The 15,138-nt window shown below is 50.6% G+C and overlaps 1 protein-coding gene across 3 annotated transcripts in view; it reads left to right on the top strand.

The window, feature by feature from the left end:
- Positions 1-559: 559 nt before the first annotated feature.
- LMX1B (LIM homeobox transcription factor 1 beta) overlaps positions 560-15,138 on the top strand; it is a 103,892-nt gene continuing 89,313 nt past the window's right edge. For all 3 annotated transcript variants that reach the window (XM_050908096.1, XM_050908097.1, XM_050908098.1), the window contains exons 1-2: positions 560-698; positions 1,041-1,227. In XM_050908096.1, the coding sequence (XP_050764053.1) occupies positions 560-698; positions 1,041-1,227 (326 nt within the window). The remainder of the gene's footprint in view (positions 699-1,040; positions 1,228-15,138) is intronic.

The following is a 15,138-nucleotide window of genomic DNA, read 5'->3' on the forward strand; positions in this document are numbered from 1 at the left end:
GATCACCACGGCGCAGCGATACGGCGCGCACCAATGGAGTTCAAATGTCAGCAAGTTTGAGGAGGGGTGAGGCGCCGGGGGGTGTGTTCCTCCGCCGCGGCCCCTGCTCTAAACGGCGCGGCTCCTCGGGACGCCGCATGGCACATGGGCTGCGGAGCGCCGGGGAAGCCCCGCCGCCCCGCCCGGCCCCGCCGCGCCGCTCCGCCCGGCCCGGCCCGGCCCCGGGAGGGCCCTCCGCGGAGGGCGTGGGGCTCCGGCGCTGCCGGCGAGCAGGTGACACCGCGGGCTGCCCTGCGCCGTGTGCGCGGCATGTGCGCGCCCGTGTAGCGCGGGCTGCCCCCATGGGCAGCGGCGCCGGCTCTTTCCTCTGCCCCCCGTCTCTGGAAGTCCAGGCAGGAAACGCTCCTCATGTCTCCCAGATAAAAATAAAAGCGACTCCCTCCTCCCGGCCGCAGAGTGTCCCCGAGCTCGGCCAGACGCGGGGCTGAGCCGGCCCCGCCGCCCGGCAGCGCCTCTCCCCCGCCGCCCCGGAGCGCCGGGCCGCGCCGCCGCCCGCCCCATGGATATCGCAACAGGTCCCGAGTCCTTGGAAAGGTGCTTTACGCGGGGCCAGTCGGACTGCTCAAAGATGCTGGACGGTATTAAAATGGAAGACCACCCTCTGCGCTCGGGTCCGGCCACGTTAGGAGTGCTGCTGGGTGAGTTGCCGCTCGCTTCTCGGCTGCGCCAAAGGCGACCCCCGCGCTCCGCTCGGTGCTCGGGGCTGCGCTCCGGCGGGGCCCGGCCCGGGCTGCTGCGGGCGGCGGCCGCCTCGCCCCGGGCTGCCGGCGGGCGCGGAACTTTCTCACCGACGTTTGCGGGGCGCGGGCTTTGGCGGCGGCCGTCAAGCTCGATGTCGCCGAGCCGCGGGGCCGGCCGGGCTGCGCTGCCCGCCGGCTGCCCCCGGGGGCCGGGGGAAGCGGGGCCGGGGCCGGGGTCGGGGTCGGGTCGGGGGAACGGGGCCGGGGCAGGCGCTTCACGCCGCTGTCTGCCGTTCGCAGGGTCGGACTGCCAGCACCAGGCCGTCTGCGAGGGCTGCCAGCGGCCCATCTCGGACCGGTTTCTGATGCGGGTGAACGAGTCCTCCTGGCACGAGGAGTGCCTGCAGTGCGCGGCGTGTCAGCAAGCCCTCACCACCAGCTGCTACTTCCGGGACCGAAAGCTCTACTGCAAGCAGGACTACCAACAGTAAGAGCGCGGCGGGGCCCGGCGCGGTGCCGCCGCCGGCGGGGGAGCGCTGCCGGCCCGGCCCGGCCCGGCCCGGCCCGGCGGCGCGCTGCGGGCCCGCAGCCTGTTTCCGAGCGGGCCGCCGCCCAGAGCCTGGCGGAGCGGGGAGACGCCGCGCCGGGACCCGCGGCGGCGCGGGTGGCGGCCCCGGCGAGCGGGGACCCCGGCGCCGGGCGGCGCGGCGGGCTGGAGACGGGCGGCAGCGGGCGGGACGGGAGAAACTCTGCGCCACGGCTCCCGTCCCAGGCAGGGAGCTGCCCCCCCCCCCCCCGCCCCCGGGGCTCCGCACCGCTCGGACCCGCCGCGGGCTGGGACCCCGCGGCGCCGTCGGAGGGGGGCGGCGGCGGCGGCGGGGCGGCCCGGCCCGGCTCGGCCCGGCCCCGCTCGGCCCGGGCCGGCCCGCCGCGGCTGTCGCCGCCCGGGCAGCGCAGGCAGCGCCGCGCTCGGAGCCGGCCCGCGGGGGCCCTTCTGCCCGGGGCGAGCCCCGGCCCGCCGCCGCCCGCAGCCCTGGAGCCGCGCCGGCAGCCCCGGCGAGCGGCCCGCCGGCCAGCCCCGGCCGCGCCTGGGCGCTGAGCCGCCCGCGGAGCGGGGGCGGCCGGGGCCGGCTGCCCGGCGGCGGGGCCGGGGCCGCGGCGCCCGAGCGGGGCTCGGCGGGGCCGTCGGTGCGCTGCCGCGGGCCGGCCCGGCCGAGCGAGCCCGGGCGCGGGGCCGCCGCCGCCCCGCCGAGCCGCCGTCGGGCGCGGAGGGTGCGCGGGCGGCCGCGGCGATGCCCGCGGGGCCCAGCCGCGGGGACTGGCGCCGGCCGTGCCTCCGCGGCCGGCCGCGGCAGGAGGAGCCCGGCGCTGGCTCCGTCCCTCCCGGCCCGGGCGCTGCCCGCGCTTTATTTTATTTAGGCTTTATCCCCAAATGTCAGGCTTTGTCGGGAGGCGGCCCCCCGCCGCGCCGCGTCCCTGCGCGGAGACAGAGCCCCTGCCCCGCGCCGTGTTTGTCCTCCCCTGCAGAAGCCCACTTCATGCTTGTCACCGAAATTGAGGATCCTTTTTGTGCCGGGAGGGGGGCGAACATGGGCACTTCAATCACTAGGACATAATATGGCTCTGCTAGAAGTCTGGCAACAAACAAAGAACAACAACTATTGGTTTGCATCAACTTTTGTCAGGCATTCAGCAGGCTTCCAGAAAGGCCTGAAGTGGCTTAGTGGCAACAATGTGCATTTCATAGCTACAGCATGAAAATCCATCTCCATGGAAACTGGTAGTAAATGCTAACATGACATGCTGAGTATAAATATTGTTAGGGTTATAACTCTTGTATAAATGGCCCAGATAAATGTCCCCCTGTTTAGGAATTACAACAAAACGTGTTATTTCATACTGCAGCCCTCACCAGCATGCTACCAGAGAGTCTTCCACGGGCCCGGGCGCTTCACATGAAAATAACCCGGAGCTTGCCTCCGCCGGGCTGCCGCGATCCTGCCCTCGCTGGGGCCGGGGCTTCAGCAGTATCTGTGTTTTCTTGTACCCCTGTGTAGGGAGCGTATCCGCGGACTTTGTCTTTTACCTCCATGCAAAATAAAACGCCCCGTGGTAGCTGTAGTTGTAGATCAGTGAAACTTCTGCCTCTGTAGGTAGTACCACCTTAGATATTTTTGTTAATTAGGAAAGAATTTAGAATAGTCTTTAGGCTACCTGAAAAAGCATTATTTGGCAACGTAAATATTTACATTAATTACGAACAAATGTACCCTCTAAGTCCCATCTCTAGTTTCTGTAGAATAAAGGATCACACTTCGCGACTTAAAAAGCAAGATCATAGACTATGGCTTTGTAAAAGCAAAAATACTTTTCTGACTGAAAATAGAAATGTCACCGCTTCAGAACTTCCCGTGTTATCAAAGGTGTCCAATTGTATAGGGGGGAAATGGGGTAACCAGGCTGACGAGCAATAAAAAGATATCAACATGTTAGCCTTTGTTGAATCCCAGCACCTAGTGTGACATTACATGGTAACCTGCTGTGTGTGCCCCTAAGGACTGACAGCAGCAGCAGCTCATGGAAAGGGGAGGGGAGACACGGTAAATCAAAATTTGTTTTCTCTGAAATTTTATTAGCCCCAAAGAGCAAACCTGTGAAACTACGCTGGCATTGTTTGTGTGCTTTCCCTGTCTGCTGCCTTTTAGACTCGGAGAAATGTTCTTTTATGATAGCTAAAGGATAAAAAATAGCTATTCATACATGCAAGCAGTTCTCACGGGCTGTGCGATGCAGATGATCAGTTTTATCAGTAAGAGTGTGGAGGGAGGAGTGAAGCCAGGAGCAAGTTGTGCAAGTCATCTCCAGCGTGCTGGTACAGCCATCATCCTGTGCTGTAACATACCGGGATGTGAAATGCCTATATGCTAAGTAAGCCTGCTTTGGAGTAGTGAGATGGAACGCTGTCAGTACAGAGCAAGACCGGTATCAGTAAAATCAGATGCTTTTTGTTATCCTGAGTCCTATTTACAGATCTCTGGGAAAAAAAAAAAAATGAGAGGGAGAATAAAGATTACTTAAATATCTTAGTTACTGAAATTTGCTTTAAATAGATTTTTCTGTACGTAGTAATGTAATTTAAAGGTCAGATTTCTCCAGAACTCCCAGGACTATAATCAAGCGCTGTGTGTATATCTTTGGAAAACTGGTGTCTCGTCTTTCTAATGAAAGCAAGCTTCTGATGGGTCAGATATCAGACCTTAAACCTTTCACTGGGTCAGGAATGATTACTGCCCATCCTTGGATGAGGGCATTTCACATTAGGGGGAAGGGTGAAAACATTTTTCTATCTTTTTTTTTTTTTTTTTTTAAATAAAAATGTTGGCTGTTTGAAGCTACCCCTATGCTTGGAACGTTAGAATAAATCCTGGGGGAGATGGATTAGTGGGCCAAGCACAGTTTGAAGTAGTCAGAGGTGCCTGATAAGTGTGCTTTAGCACAAAAATATCATCGGTACGTCAGTGGGACCAGTGGGACAAGCTATGCATGTATTTTAGACTCTTTTTATACAAGAGATTCAACAGATTTTTGTACGAGTACATCCTGATCTTTTGATCTAATGCAAAGTACTCATTTTGCTAAAATTTAAGATTTTGAGGGTCACAGGTACATTTGATTGCAAGGTTTTTAAGGGGAAGAAAACCATAGTAGTACAATGGCACGAGGGAGGCGGACTCTCGCAAGCCCAAGTCAAACAGAATCTCTTTGATTTTAATGAGAGCTTTGCCAAATTGCAGGATTGTTGCGCATTTGGAGCCTTACACTTATACTTTTTTTCTTTAAAAGAAGTTTTCTTTCTGACAAACTGAAACCTTCAGAATGAACGTTTATCAAAAATAGGGGGGTTGCGGTAGTTACATTCCGGTTCTTTGCTTAAATGAATTTATTTATTGTACCACTCATAACAGTGCTTCCTGCTATAAAACATTAATAATTACAAATATTACATTTCTTTCCCATTTGTATCTTTTCATTTTTTTGTGACTGTGCTTTTCTGGTTTGTTTTTATCTCACTACTCAGTGTTACGTAACGATTTGCCCTAGTTATTGCCGATATTAAAAAAGGATATGCTGTGAAAAATAACTGTTTCAAGTTACATATTTCATATGTGAGAAATTTCTAATTTCTAGAAAGATCCATATTCCTATTCTAGCTTTGGAAATAAAGGCTGTAAGAGAGGTCGTTTATTCGAGGGATAGGATAGCAAACAATCACAGTTGCTATTTCATAATTTTTCACTAATGCATTCTGAGTTTTGCTTAGGGTGGGAAAGAGAAATATTTAGATTTTTGTTAGATTCTTCAAGATATGTCAGGCATTGTTTTAGCATCGTTATTGGATGCTACTAAAAAAGACTTACCGTATATTTCTGGTATGTCTTTATACTGTTCTTCGTCTTTGAGTCCTTTCTTGTCAGTGACTTGGGCTTATTTTTTATGTGCAGTCAGCACGGAGCAGCATGTACCTCGCAGGAAGGAAAGAAAATGCTGCGAAGCCTCGTTGCTGTAGGGAAATGTTACCCTCTCCGCATTTTGGAAATTCTTTCACATGAGTATAATACTGAGGCTGATGTTTCCCAGTTCAGTTGCGTTTTATATTAGAAATCAGACAAAAGCTTCCTATTAGTAAATGTCTCTTATTTTTGTGAACGTTATTTTTCTTCCAGAGGGAGCAAGCGCCTGTCTGTCGTGAGCGCAGGCTGTGGAATGTAGGCAGGAGCTGTGGTACGAGAGGTGACTTGAGCTCCCAGATTCTGCTACATGCAGAATGGGTAATAACTATTTGCTAACAGGAAGATTTTATTTGTTTTCAGTTTTGCCTTTTTTTTTTTAAACTGAGGAGCACCAGACGTGTCGTTACGCCCTTCAGTGCAATCGTTCATCATGCGAACTCGGCAAAATTGCGTAGAGCAGTGGTGTCCCCCTCCGTTTCGTTTGCCTCTCGTGTCAGACTGGCACTGGTCCTTGTGCGTGTGTCATTAGGAAATAGCATAAAAACTGATTGAAGCTTAGAGATGAGGAGTAGCCTAAGCACATGCCCAGGACATGGAGTAATGATTAAAGTTATGTCATCCACTAAAAATGCTTTTAAAAGTCGCTGAAATACTCTGGCATTTTTGCTGAAAACCCAACCAGCCCTGCACTATCAGACACATCAGCCCGATTAAAAATTCTCTGTGCGATCAGGCTTTCGTAGCACCTCGAAACAATTCCAAAAGCGGGAGCGTTGAGGAAATGTAGCTGTTATTTCTGCCGATGACGTCAGCAGAGTAGCCGCGATCGGGCAGAGCCCCCGCAGGTCCCCCCCGTGTCAGCAGGAATTCATCTCTGCAGCACGTAGGGAGGCTGCGGGGCAGATAACGGCACGGGCGTTGGAACGGCACCGGCCCGGCAGGGCCAGCCACAGGCCTGGAGCTGGTTCGGGGTTAGGCTGAGTAGATGCTAGCGGGGATCTGGAATGGAACGTGTTTTAAGAATTTGGGGAGACATTTTGGTTTTCTGCTACAATCGTGGTAACCTTATTGGACAGAATAATTGCAACGGTAATACGTAATTTGCACTAACCCGTGGTAGAAAATGATAGGGAGGATCTTTTTGCAATGTAGGCAATATGCAATTAGATTAGTGAGAAGATAATTTATAATGCTTAACTACTAACCTGAGAGAAAATAACCAATAAATATGAAATACACTGCAAAAATTTCTTCACTGGAATATGTAACAAACGGGAACATTTTGTATTCTGTTTAGAAATCACGTCTATTATTTTTTGGCCTAAACTTTTGAACTAGTTCAAAGGCATACGTCACACCTTTCCAACTATCAATAATACATCATGATAAAATAGCTGGATTATAATGTCTCTTCTTAGACTAATTATGTTATTAGTGTGTTTCAATTGTAAATATATACCCCTGTTGCTTGCCTCCGTTGTGGAGCAACCTATAAAGCATGGTACGTCTTAAAGTGCTTACTGCTCCGGTGAGCTTGAAAGGTGGGCGCATATTTAGTAACAGCTAGAGGCTGCTTAATTTAGTCAGATGGTTGGGAAGCAAGATTCAGGAGCAAAAGGAGTATGCTTTTCACAATGCAGCTGTGATTTTTATTCTTCATTCCAGACAAAATTCGAATTTATACTAAATCTGCTACTTCTTGTTGTAACAGGAATTGATTTCATTTTATTTCATATCTCCTTCTCCTGGAACGAAGAGTACAGCAGATACAGTAAATTATTAGAGGAGAGCTTGAGTTCCCTGCATACTCGCTGTGCAAGTCAGCGGGAGGTTTCAGTGCACGAGAAAGCGGACGGGGCCCTCCCTGGGTGTAATGAAATACACGCTGCAAGCCCCCGCGCTGGCTGCCCTGCGCTGGGGAGCGAGGGGGGGGTGCGTTTGGGCGCACAGACGCACGCCCGTACGCCCCCCACCCCGGCACGCGTACACAGAGAAGCCCACGGACGTCTGCTGACGTGCTCAGTGGGGTAATTTGGGGGGAAAGAGAGGGATTAGTGAAATACTGCGTTATCATTGCTAGGCTGAGAGCAGGCAAGTACGTTTTCTGTCTGTTTGGTTTGCACAGTACTCCTCGCGCTGGTCAGTTCGTGTGGCAGTTTTGGAAGAATGTGGTGTGTAAATATAACAGCAGTATTTCGTGATAATACCAGAAAGGGATTTTCTGCTGCTTGGGCTGGCTTGGACCATGTCGCGAGTTGCATAAAGTGCAGATTCACAAAAAGGCTGTGAATTTTATACCCCAGCGAGATGGAAAAAGACCGTTACAGTATCCTCTATGAAGGGTGTACTAGGTCAAACAACATACTTGCAGAAAAAAACAGGGATAAATGCTTCTCTTTGCCTACATTTTTTTGCCTGCATGATATGTCATGTTACTGCTCAAGTGAGGTAAGAAAGGAAGCAAGTAAATAAATAAAACTGTGAAGTGAATTGTACAGTAATCTCCAGTAAAGGTAAACAAACCGGGTATTGCTCTTGGATGGTTTAGTGTGGTAGAAAGGTTTTTTTGGCATGACTCGGGGATGATTGCGTTACTCGCGAGGCAAAGATTGACTCATAATGAAATGACAGTTTCTTGTTCGTTACAAAATACAAAAACTCCACATTTGTTCTGAAACAAAGAATAAGGTTAGTTATAAGTAACAGTGTGACGTGAACCTTGACAGCTGAGTCTCTAACAGCTAAATAATGAAATTAGAGGAGTTACTTTGGGTTTAGACGGGTGCAATTAAGAACAGAAATTTCCTTTCTTTAAGTGAATTGGAATAAGTACATCAAGTGGGCAGGGAATGATTATCGAATATCCACCTTGCGGACCATGTAATTGTGGTATGCTATATCTAAAGCTATGAATTAAAACTGATTTTTGTTTGATAAAAAAGTACTAGAATTTATTTTTAGAAAGCAGAGGTGTTTTCTGAGTTAAGATATTTTTAAAAATGTAACAGGGAGATAAGATTATTTTGCAGCAGTGGGAACTTTTAGGGAAGGAGACACCACTTTTCTCCATTAGTAACTAAGTAAAAAAAAATACGTGAACAACTTCATATCTAATTTAAAATAAATGTTGAGAGTAAAGCTAGACTTCTGAGTTCGAGAACAGAGACCATAAGAGAGAAAAAAATGACAATACTTGTAAGGTAAAATGAGCTGACTTTTGGTTTTAAATGTAATGCTCTTTGGTGTATATAACATGCACACTAATATAGATCTAAATCTTGCATGCTTTGTTCAGGCAAATTATTCACTGTTTCTAGATGCCTCTTTAAATTCAACATAAAATTGAGGCAGATCTTTGACTTTTTTTTTTTTTTTTTTAAATACTAACCTTACATTTACTTTAAGTTCCTGGACTTGCTTTGGCTCGACTGATATTCCTCAAATGAAGCATTGTCGTACTTTTGTTTTACTTTTTGGTATGTCTGCAATTGCTTTGAACATACCTTGACAAACTTGTCCAATCGCTGTGACTAGCGCAGTCACCGAGAGCAGAGCCAGCCCCTGGCATCAGCGGGCGCTGTGAAAGGTAAGGGCCGGCTATTGCTGTGAGAGCGGTGTGAGGAGTGGACGGGGACTCCTGTTCCCGGGACCTCAACAGGCTGTTCTCCAAACAGCCATTTTGCAAAAGAGGCTCTGGTTGTTCCCGAACAGATTACTGGTAACAAATATTTTCTCCTTTTATATCACCAACACGTACACAGAATATATGTGTTGCCGTTGCCCCTTATTGGATGCTAAATATACCTTGTAAGTAGAAAGTACCATGTGTGGCGTATTATGCAATTTTAATGCAGATTGTGTAGAAGCAAAACCCTTAAAATGAAGTATCTGGTATGCAACATTAAGTATCCACTGTCTCGAGAAGATAAAACATTCAGACCAGTATTACCAGAGGAACCCGGGATCTGTTACACCAACCTTTCCAGACTGAGATGGAAATCTCGCAGCCCCGCTAAACCCACCTGCGTGCTTCTCATCGCGATGCTCACACAGAACTGGGGTATTTTACTCACCTTTCAAAAACTATTTGCCCGTGGGCAACTGAACAAGTAGACATTTGTGAGATTGTATTACAGTAAAGGGATCGTTAATATGATTAATTCCAGTTTGTTATTTTGTTGGTTTTGAAATTTTATAGTGATCTTCTTTATAGATACAGCAGAACTGCTATGGCACAAATTGATTAAATGCCCTTAATATCAGCATAAACAAGGAATAACTTATTTCTTAGGAACTTTATAAGGGTTTATACTCTGATGCTCCTGTAACAAGCCAGTACGTTTGCAGAGAACGCTTGTCATGGAGGTCATTTGCTTTGCTTCCAAAACATAATATATTTTTTAATATGCACAAAATTTTCCTTTGCAAATGTTGACATGAACTTGTGAACATGCAATTCCTATTGACTTCAATGAGAGCCATCCTCGCTCATCAAAGGCTAGAATTTGGCTCTTGATTTTACTGCAATCAGTGTATTATTTATAATGTACAAGAGTGCATGTGCACTCTCCCAGTAAGAGCTAATGGAATTTATGTGCACATGCTGAGGACCAAATCCTCCTGGTAGCTGTTAGGAAGTTTACTTTCGTGTGTTTGTTCCTTCGTGTAACCTGAATCACCATCTGCTGATTACAAAACCAAAAAAAAAAAAAGAATAATAGTCTACATCAATAATATTTTTTTGCAGTTGTTACTTTTATTATAGGTTATTATTATGATAGGAAGCAAGCAAACTTGAATTTGCAGAAGAAATTATTAATACTGTTTTAAAGCATTTCTAATTACAGCCAGTGGTTACTCGTCGTTCTCTCAGACTGATAGAAACAACATTGCTTCTTACAGTAGTTTCTCCTTACAAATTGGGCACTGGTGCGTTCCTCGTGTATTAATTAGTGAGAAAGCACATTTCTTACAGAATGTGGACGTGGACGGTGTGACTGGGGACAGCATTTGCTCTCCGGCAGTGGGGCTCAGCAGAGCGCTGGGCACCGCTGCCTGCCACAGCTGGAGCTGGGGTCACTGGGAGCTCCGCGGGACTGGACCCTTGGGCTGCAGCATGATACCTGCCAAAACTCATTAGTGAGAAAGGTTACAGTTCTCATTAACATCCACTCCACAGAACAGTTGTTTTTAACCTGTGGGATCCTATCCTTTGACATAATCAGCTTGCCTACAGCTAGCATTTTTCTATCACCTGATAGAGCTATTCCTGCAGCTTCCCAATGGAAGCAGCTTCTCTGGTTTCTAATTTTTTCTCTTATATCACAACTTTAATCCAGTTTCTGGGGCGGGGTGGGGGGGTGGGTGTGCTTGCTGAGTTTTCTTTTGATAATGCGTGTGAACTGAGACAAGTATTTAATTCTGTATCGTACAAGGAGGTTTATTAGCAAATCACAATAAAGCTCTGTAGGAAATCGTGAAACTAAGACAAAAAATGCGAAACAAAACACTGAAATGACCGCAGAGGAGGCGAGCCACCTTCGGTTAGGGGGAAGCTTTGGTACAGTAAGGTCCAGCTGTACATGACAGTCTGGTAGCCCCAGCGCTATTCATAAATACTCAGTATCTTCTGCTACACCTTGTACACCTTCTGCAACACTTTGTAGTTGATGGTCTGTGCAAAGCCGTCTCTAGTGCAGCAGCGCCTCAGCTATTTACTTAGTGCTGCTGTGCCCTCGGTTCTGTGGTAGATCTTGGCCGGGAGCAGGCCAACCTGCCCAGCTCCTGAGCCTCGTCGTGAGCTTTTCAGATGGTCAGGACCCACAGGAGAGGTACCAGGCGCTGCGGGGAGCTGTGGGAAGAGGGGAGCAGGGGGGAGCGAGGGTTGACCCAGCTCCCAGGGTCCCACCACGGCCGCACAGGCTGGAGCTGGCCGGGTACACAGCCCCGTTTCCACCTCGGCTACTTCTTCCAGCAGCTGGGGGTCTAGGTTACCTGGTCCGTCCTCCCTACCAGTCGAATGATGTGTTCAGGATATTGGAGCTGTGCTGGCGCTGCTCGTGAGCTCACACGGGTCAAAAGCCACGGGCTGGCTTTTCCTGGCTGTGGTGGGTGAGCGGGAGCTGGCGTGCGGGGGGTGAGCTGGGGTTCCCTGCGTGTGTGGGATGGGGTCATGCAGGTTACCCATCCAGGTGGGTCTGCGTGGGCATCGGGAGGTTGGCGTTTCTGACTTTTCAGGAGAGAAAGAGCTGATCCTCCCTCCTCCTCCCCCCGCCTCGCCCCACTATTAATAACCGTGGTTTGCAGACTGAATATCCACTCCGTGAAGGTTTGTATGTACATGCAGGCTTGAGTCAGTACCTATCTGTTATAATTTTAGAGAGCTGTCTTCAGATTACCGGTGCGCGCAGCGGGCTGTGAGTGCTCGCGGAGGTTGGCAGCACATTCCTCCTGCAGCAGTCACCAGCGCCGGGAACACTCCCTGCGCAGAGGGGCTGACGCTGCCAGTTCATGGGCCCCAGCGGGGCCCCGAGCCGGCAAATCCCCGCTCCCAGGGCTCCCATGAGTAATGCCATTGAAGCCGATTGCCCTGGCGTGCAGTGGCTTGCAGTGTCATGCAAGGTCAGTTTACTTACCTGACAGCAAGTGTCTAGAGAGAGCTTGGTGGAGCCGCTCGCTGAAGTTTTTGGGGATGGGGCTCTTCATAGGCAAAACTCACCCTAAATAGAAGTCGCAGTTTAATGAGGTGAGTTGTCTTCACAGTTGGATCTTGGCATGGACTTCATCTGATGACAAGAGAAGTTTCACATGTGGAGCGTGACCCTATGGGTCAGCTCCCACTCACACTAGAGTTGATGAGGAAAGTGTGGTGGGGCCCTATATGAACGTAAGTACCAGCAGTGAGGCTTTAGAAATCCCTTTCCTTCATTAAGCATTTTGACAAAGCCAAGCATGTGCTCCTCACTCTGCTGGTGGCTCTGTGGTCCTCTGCAAGCCGTTCGGCTTCTCTGTGCCTGTGACTGCACTGAGGATATGCAAATATTGTATTTCGAGTGCTTTCCAGTCACCTTCTGGTCATTAATAATTAGAGTCCAGAGTGAGAAAGGAAGAGGGAAGAGAGAGAAGGAAAGGAACAGTGAGCAAGACCTGCCTCTCTGCAGAGGTCAGCGCAAAGCCAGTCTGCCCTCAGTCCCAGTGAACGAGTTTTGCGTATCGTGTGCCGCTCTCTTGAAATCTTAAGAGAAAACGTCTTTCTGAAGTGATTCTATTGATACTAATTTTATTACATGTCAGTCTGGTTTTTATTACATGCAAACATACAGACTCAGCATCTCCACTTTGTAACAGTGACAGAGGTAACTAAGGAAGGCTCAGGGAAATTTAGGGGACTGAAGCCATACAGAGAAAGCCCCCCAAGCTATCCTGCCAGTAGAATTTGTGGTTGCACCTCGGAAGGGAGAAGTGCAGAGGCTCCAGCATTGCTGTCAGCCCTGCAGGTGAGCGTGCAGACCCTGCTGTGGCGGGCAGCAGGGAACCCGGTACCGTCTCGCACTGCTGGGGCTCGGCGGTGGCTGCTGTTAGACGTCCCCAGCGCACGCTACCATAAGAGGAGTGGAGTGGCCCTGCGTGCGCCTGTGGAGCTGGCGTTCGACATCCTGTGCAGCCCGTCCGGCTGACACTGCCCCGGCCCCATGCGGCGAGGCGGTGGCTCTAAGCTCTGCCGCTGCCACGGTGCCCCTTTCCAGCTCTCCCCTTGCGGAAAGGAGAGGGTGGGGGCATGGGTGGCAGCACCCGCTCTGCCATCGCTGCGGGCAGGTGTGTGTGTCTGCTGGAGGCTCACGTTGTGCTGCCCGGCGTCGGGCGGCTCCTGCCCCGTGCCCGCAGGCTCCGGCTCAGCGAGGGTCTGCCCTGCGGTTGGAGGTGCGCAGCCGACAAGCGTGGGCTCTGGTGCGGTCACCCACCGGTGCCAAGAGCTGGCTGGGAAGCCTTGCTGCAGTGCCAGTGCCTCTGCCCGCCCAGGGCTGGGGGAGGCAGTTCTGACAGCCCCAGCCGCCTGGATTTTCATAGCCTGTTTCTCCCTGAGGTCTAGGGAGGAAGAGCTCCCGTGTGCTGGGCATCGCTTTGCCCCAGGGGCGATGCTGCTCTTCTAAGGACTCCTTTTCTTGTCAGTCAAACATGCTGAAGCTTTGCAGTATCTGGATACTTTCTCACTTTTATTTATTTACACACAGATATGAGAAATTATTTACTTCATTCCTTCCTTTACCAACCTTTTCCCAAGCCCCAAGGAAGCTGTCCACACATTTTCTCGTGAAAGTCGTGAACGGGTGACAGTAACAGTGTTGTAGCCATGTGCTGTTTGTGCTTATTGCAGCATTTGCATGAGCGCTGGTGCTCGCAGCAGATACTACGTGTCCTGCGTGTGCCTTTTGGTTTGTGTGTGTGTTAAAAGAAAAGCAACACTGTTTTTTTACAGATGAGACACGGTGATGGGAGTACTTGTAGTACAAAGCACAAGTTATTGTTAAGAGCAATTTATGAAATGTTGCAAAAGTGCAAATGGAGTAAAACTATTTGAGGGAATAAATGGCATGTGAAATGTTGCAGCGATACTATCTCTACTTGGTATCGTTGGTTTGAACCTGCCAGGCTTGGTGGTTGGAGCTGCAACAAACAAGTGATTCAGCTGATGGGAGCAGAAAGCGTTACATCCGACAGCTACTTTGTTAATGGAGGAACAGGCGGAATCCCACTGCTGGGGGGATCCCCCACTGCAGCCACTGCACCCAGGTTGCTCCTGGCTGTCACAGCCCTGGCAGGAGCTGCCGTGAGAGAACGCTGCACGGAGGAGGCAAAGTTTGTATTTCAGCGGCAGCTTTCCGTCGTGTCCTGCGCTGGGGGCTGCGGGGGCACGCGTGCCCTTTGTGGGGTCCCTGAACTCCTGGGTGGGTGCCCCGAGCCGGAGGGAGCAGGCGGTGCTCTGGGGGTATGCAGCTCCTGCTGGCTTGGTCCTTAGAGTCGTGCTGCCTCGGCCTCGCTACCCATGCCCGGGCCAGTTCCCCAGCATGGTTTTGTGGGTGTGGAATAAATTAGCCCTGATGGCGCCTGCATTAATTTTATGTGGGAGAATCCCCAGAGATTCCAGGGCAATTACAGGGAGAGCAGCCTTGCCCAGCGCGGCATCCTCCCCATCCAGCCGCTGCTCCCCGCCGAGGAGATGGGAGGACTCGGCGAAGCAGCGCCGGCACTCTGGCAGTGCCCGCTCCCTGCGGCTGCCCGGCCACAGCATCCCTCGCAGCAGAGGCCAGAGCAGGGTGGTCCGTGGTCCCGTGAGCGACTGCGCTCCACGACTGGCCCAGGGTGATGGGACGGAGCGCCGGGCGGTAGCGGAGCTCGCTATGCTGATCCGTGTCTTACAGAAAGGTTGGAAAACAAGCGCAAGGCAGGCAAGCTGTCTTCATTTCATACATGTCCTATGAATACTGGTTGTCTAGCATAATTGAAGCCTGTTCCATTTGTGGCTTTTTTCTTACTTAAAAATTCAGCTCATATTTTGGCAGGGGTTTGTCTGAGTGCGTAGCGGATACATTCAATGACAAGAGCTATAACATTCAATTTGTTGGATGCCACAATTAAACCTCAGCTTTTTCACCCAGCCATCTGAAAGCCAATTGCAAGTTGTCACTCAAGCAAGAATACATACAAACAAGGGCAGTACATAGCCCCGGATCCTAACAATGTGATTTTCATCGCCTTACCAGTCTTTGGGGAGTCTTCAGCTTCCATCTGGAAGTACCTTCAACCCTTTCCAGCTACGGATCTTGAAACAGCTAGAACAGAGAGAAAACCAAAATTACATGGAGTTTATTGCCATTTCAGAAGGAAAA

The sequence above is a fragment of the Gymnogyps californianus genome, chromosome 18 (genome assembly GCF_018139145.2).
Source record: "Gymnogyps californianus isolate 813 chromosome 18, ASM1813914v2, whole genome shotgun sequence".
Taxonomy (NCBI): domain Eukaryota; kingdom Metazoa; phylum Chordata; class Aves; order Accipitriformes; family Cathartidae; genus Gymnogyps; species Gymnogyps californianus.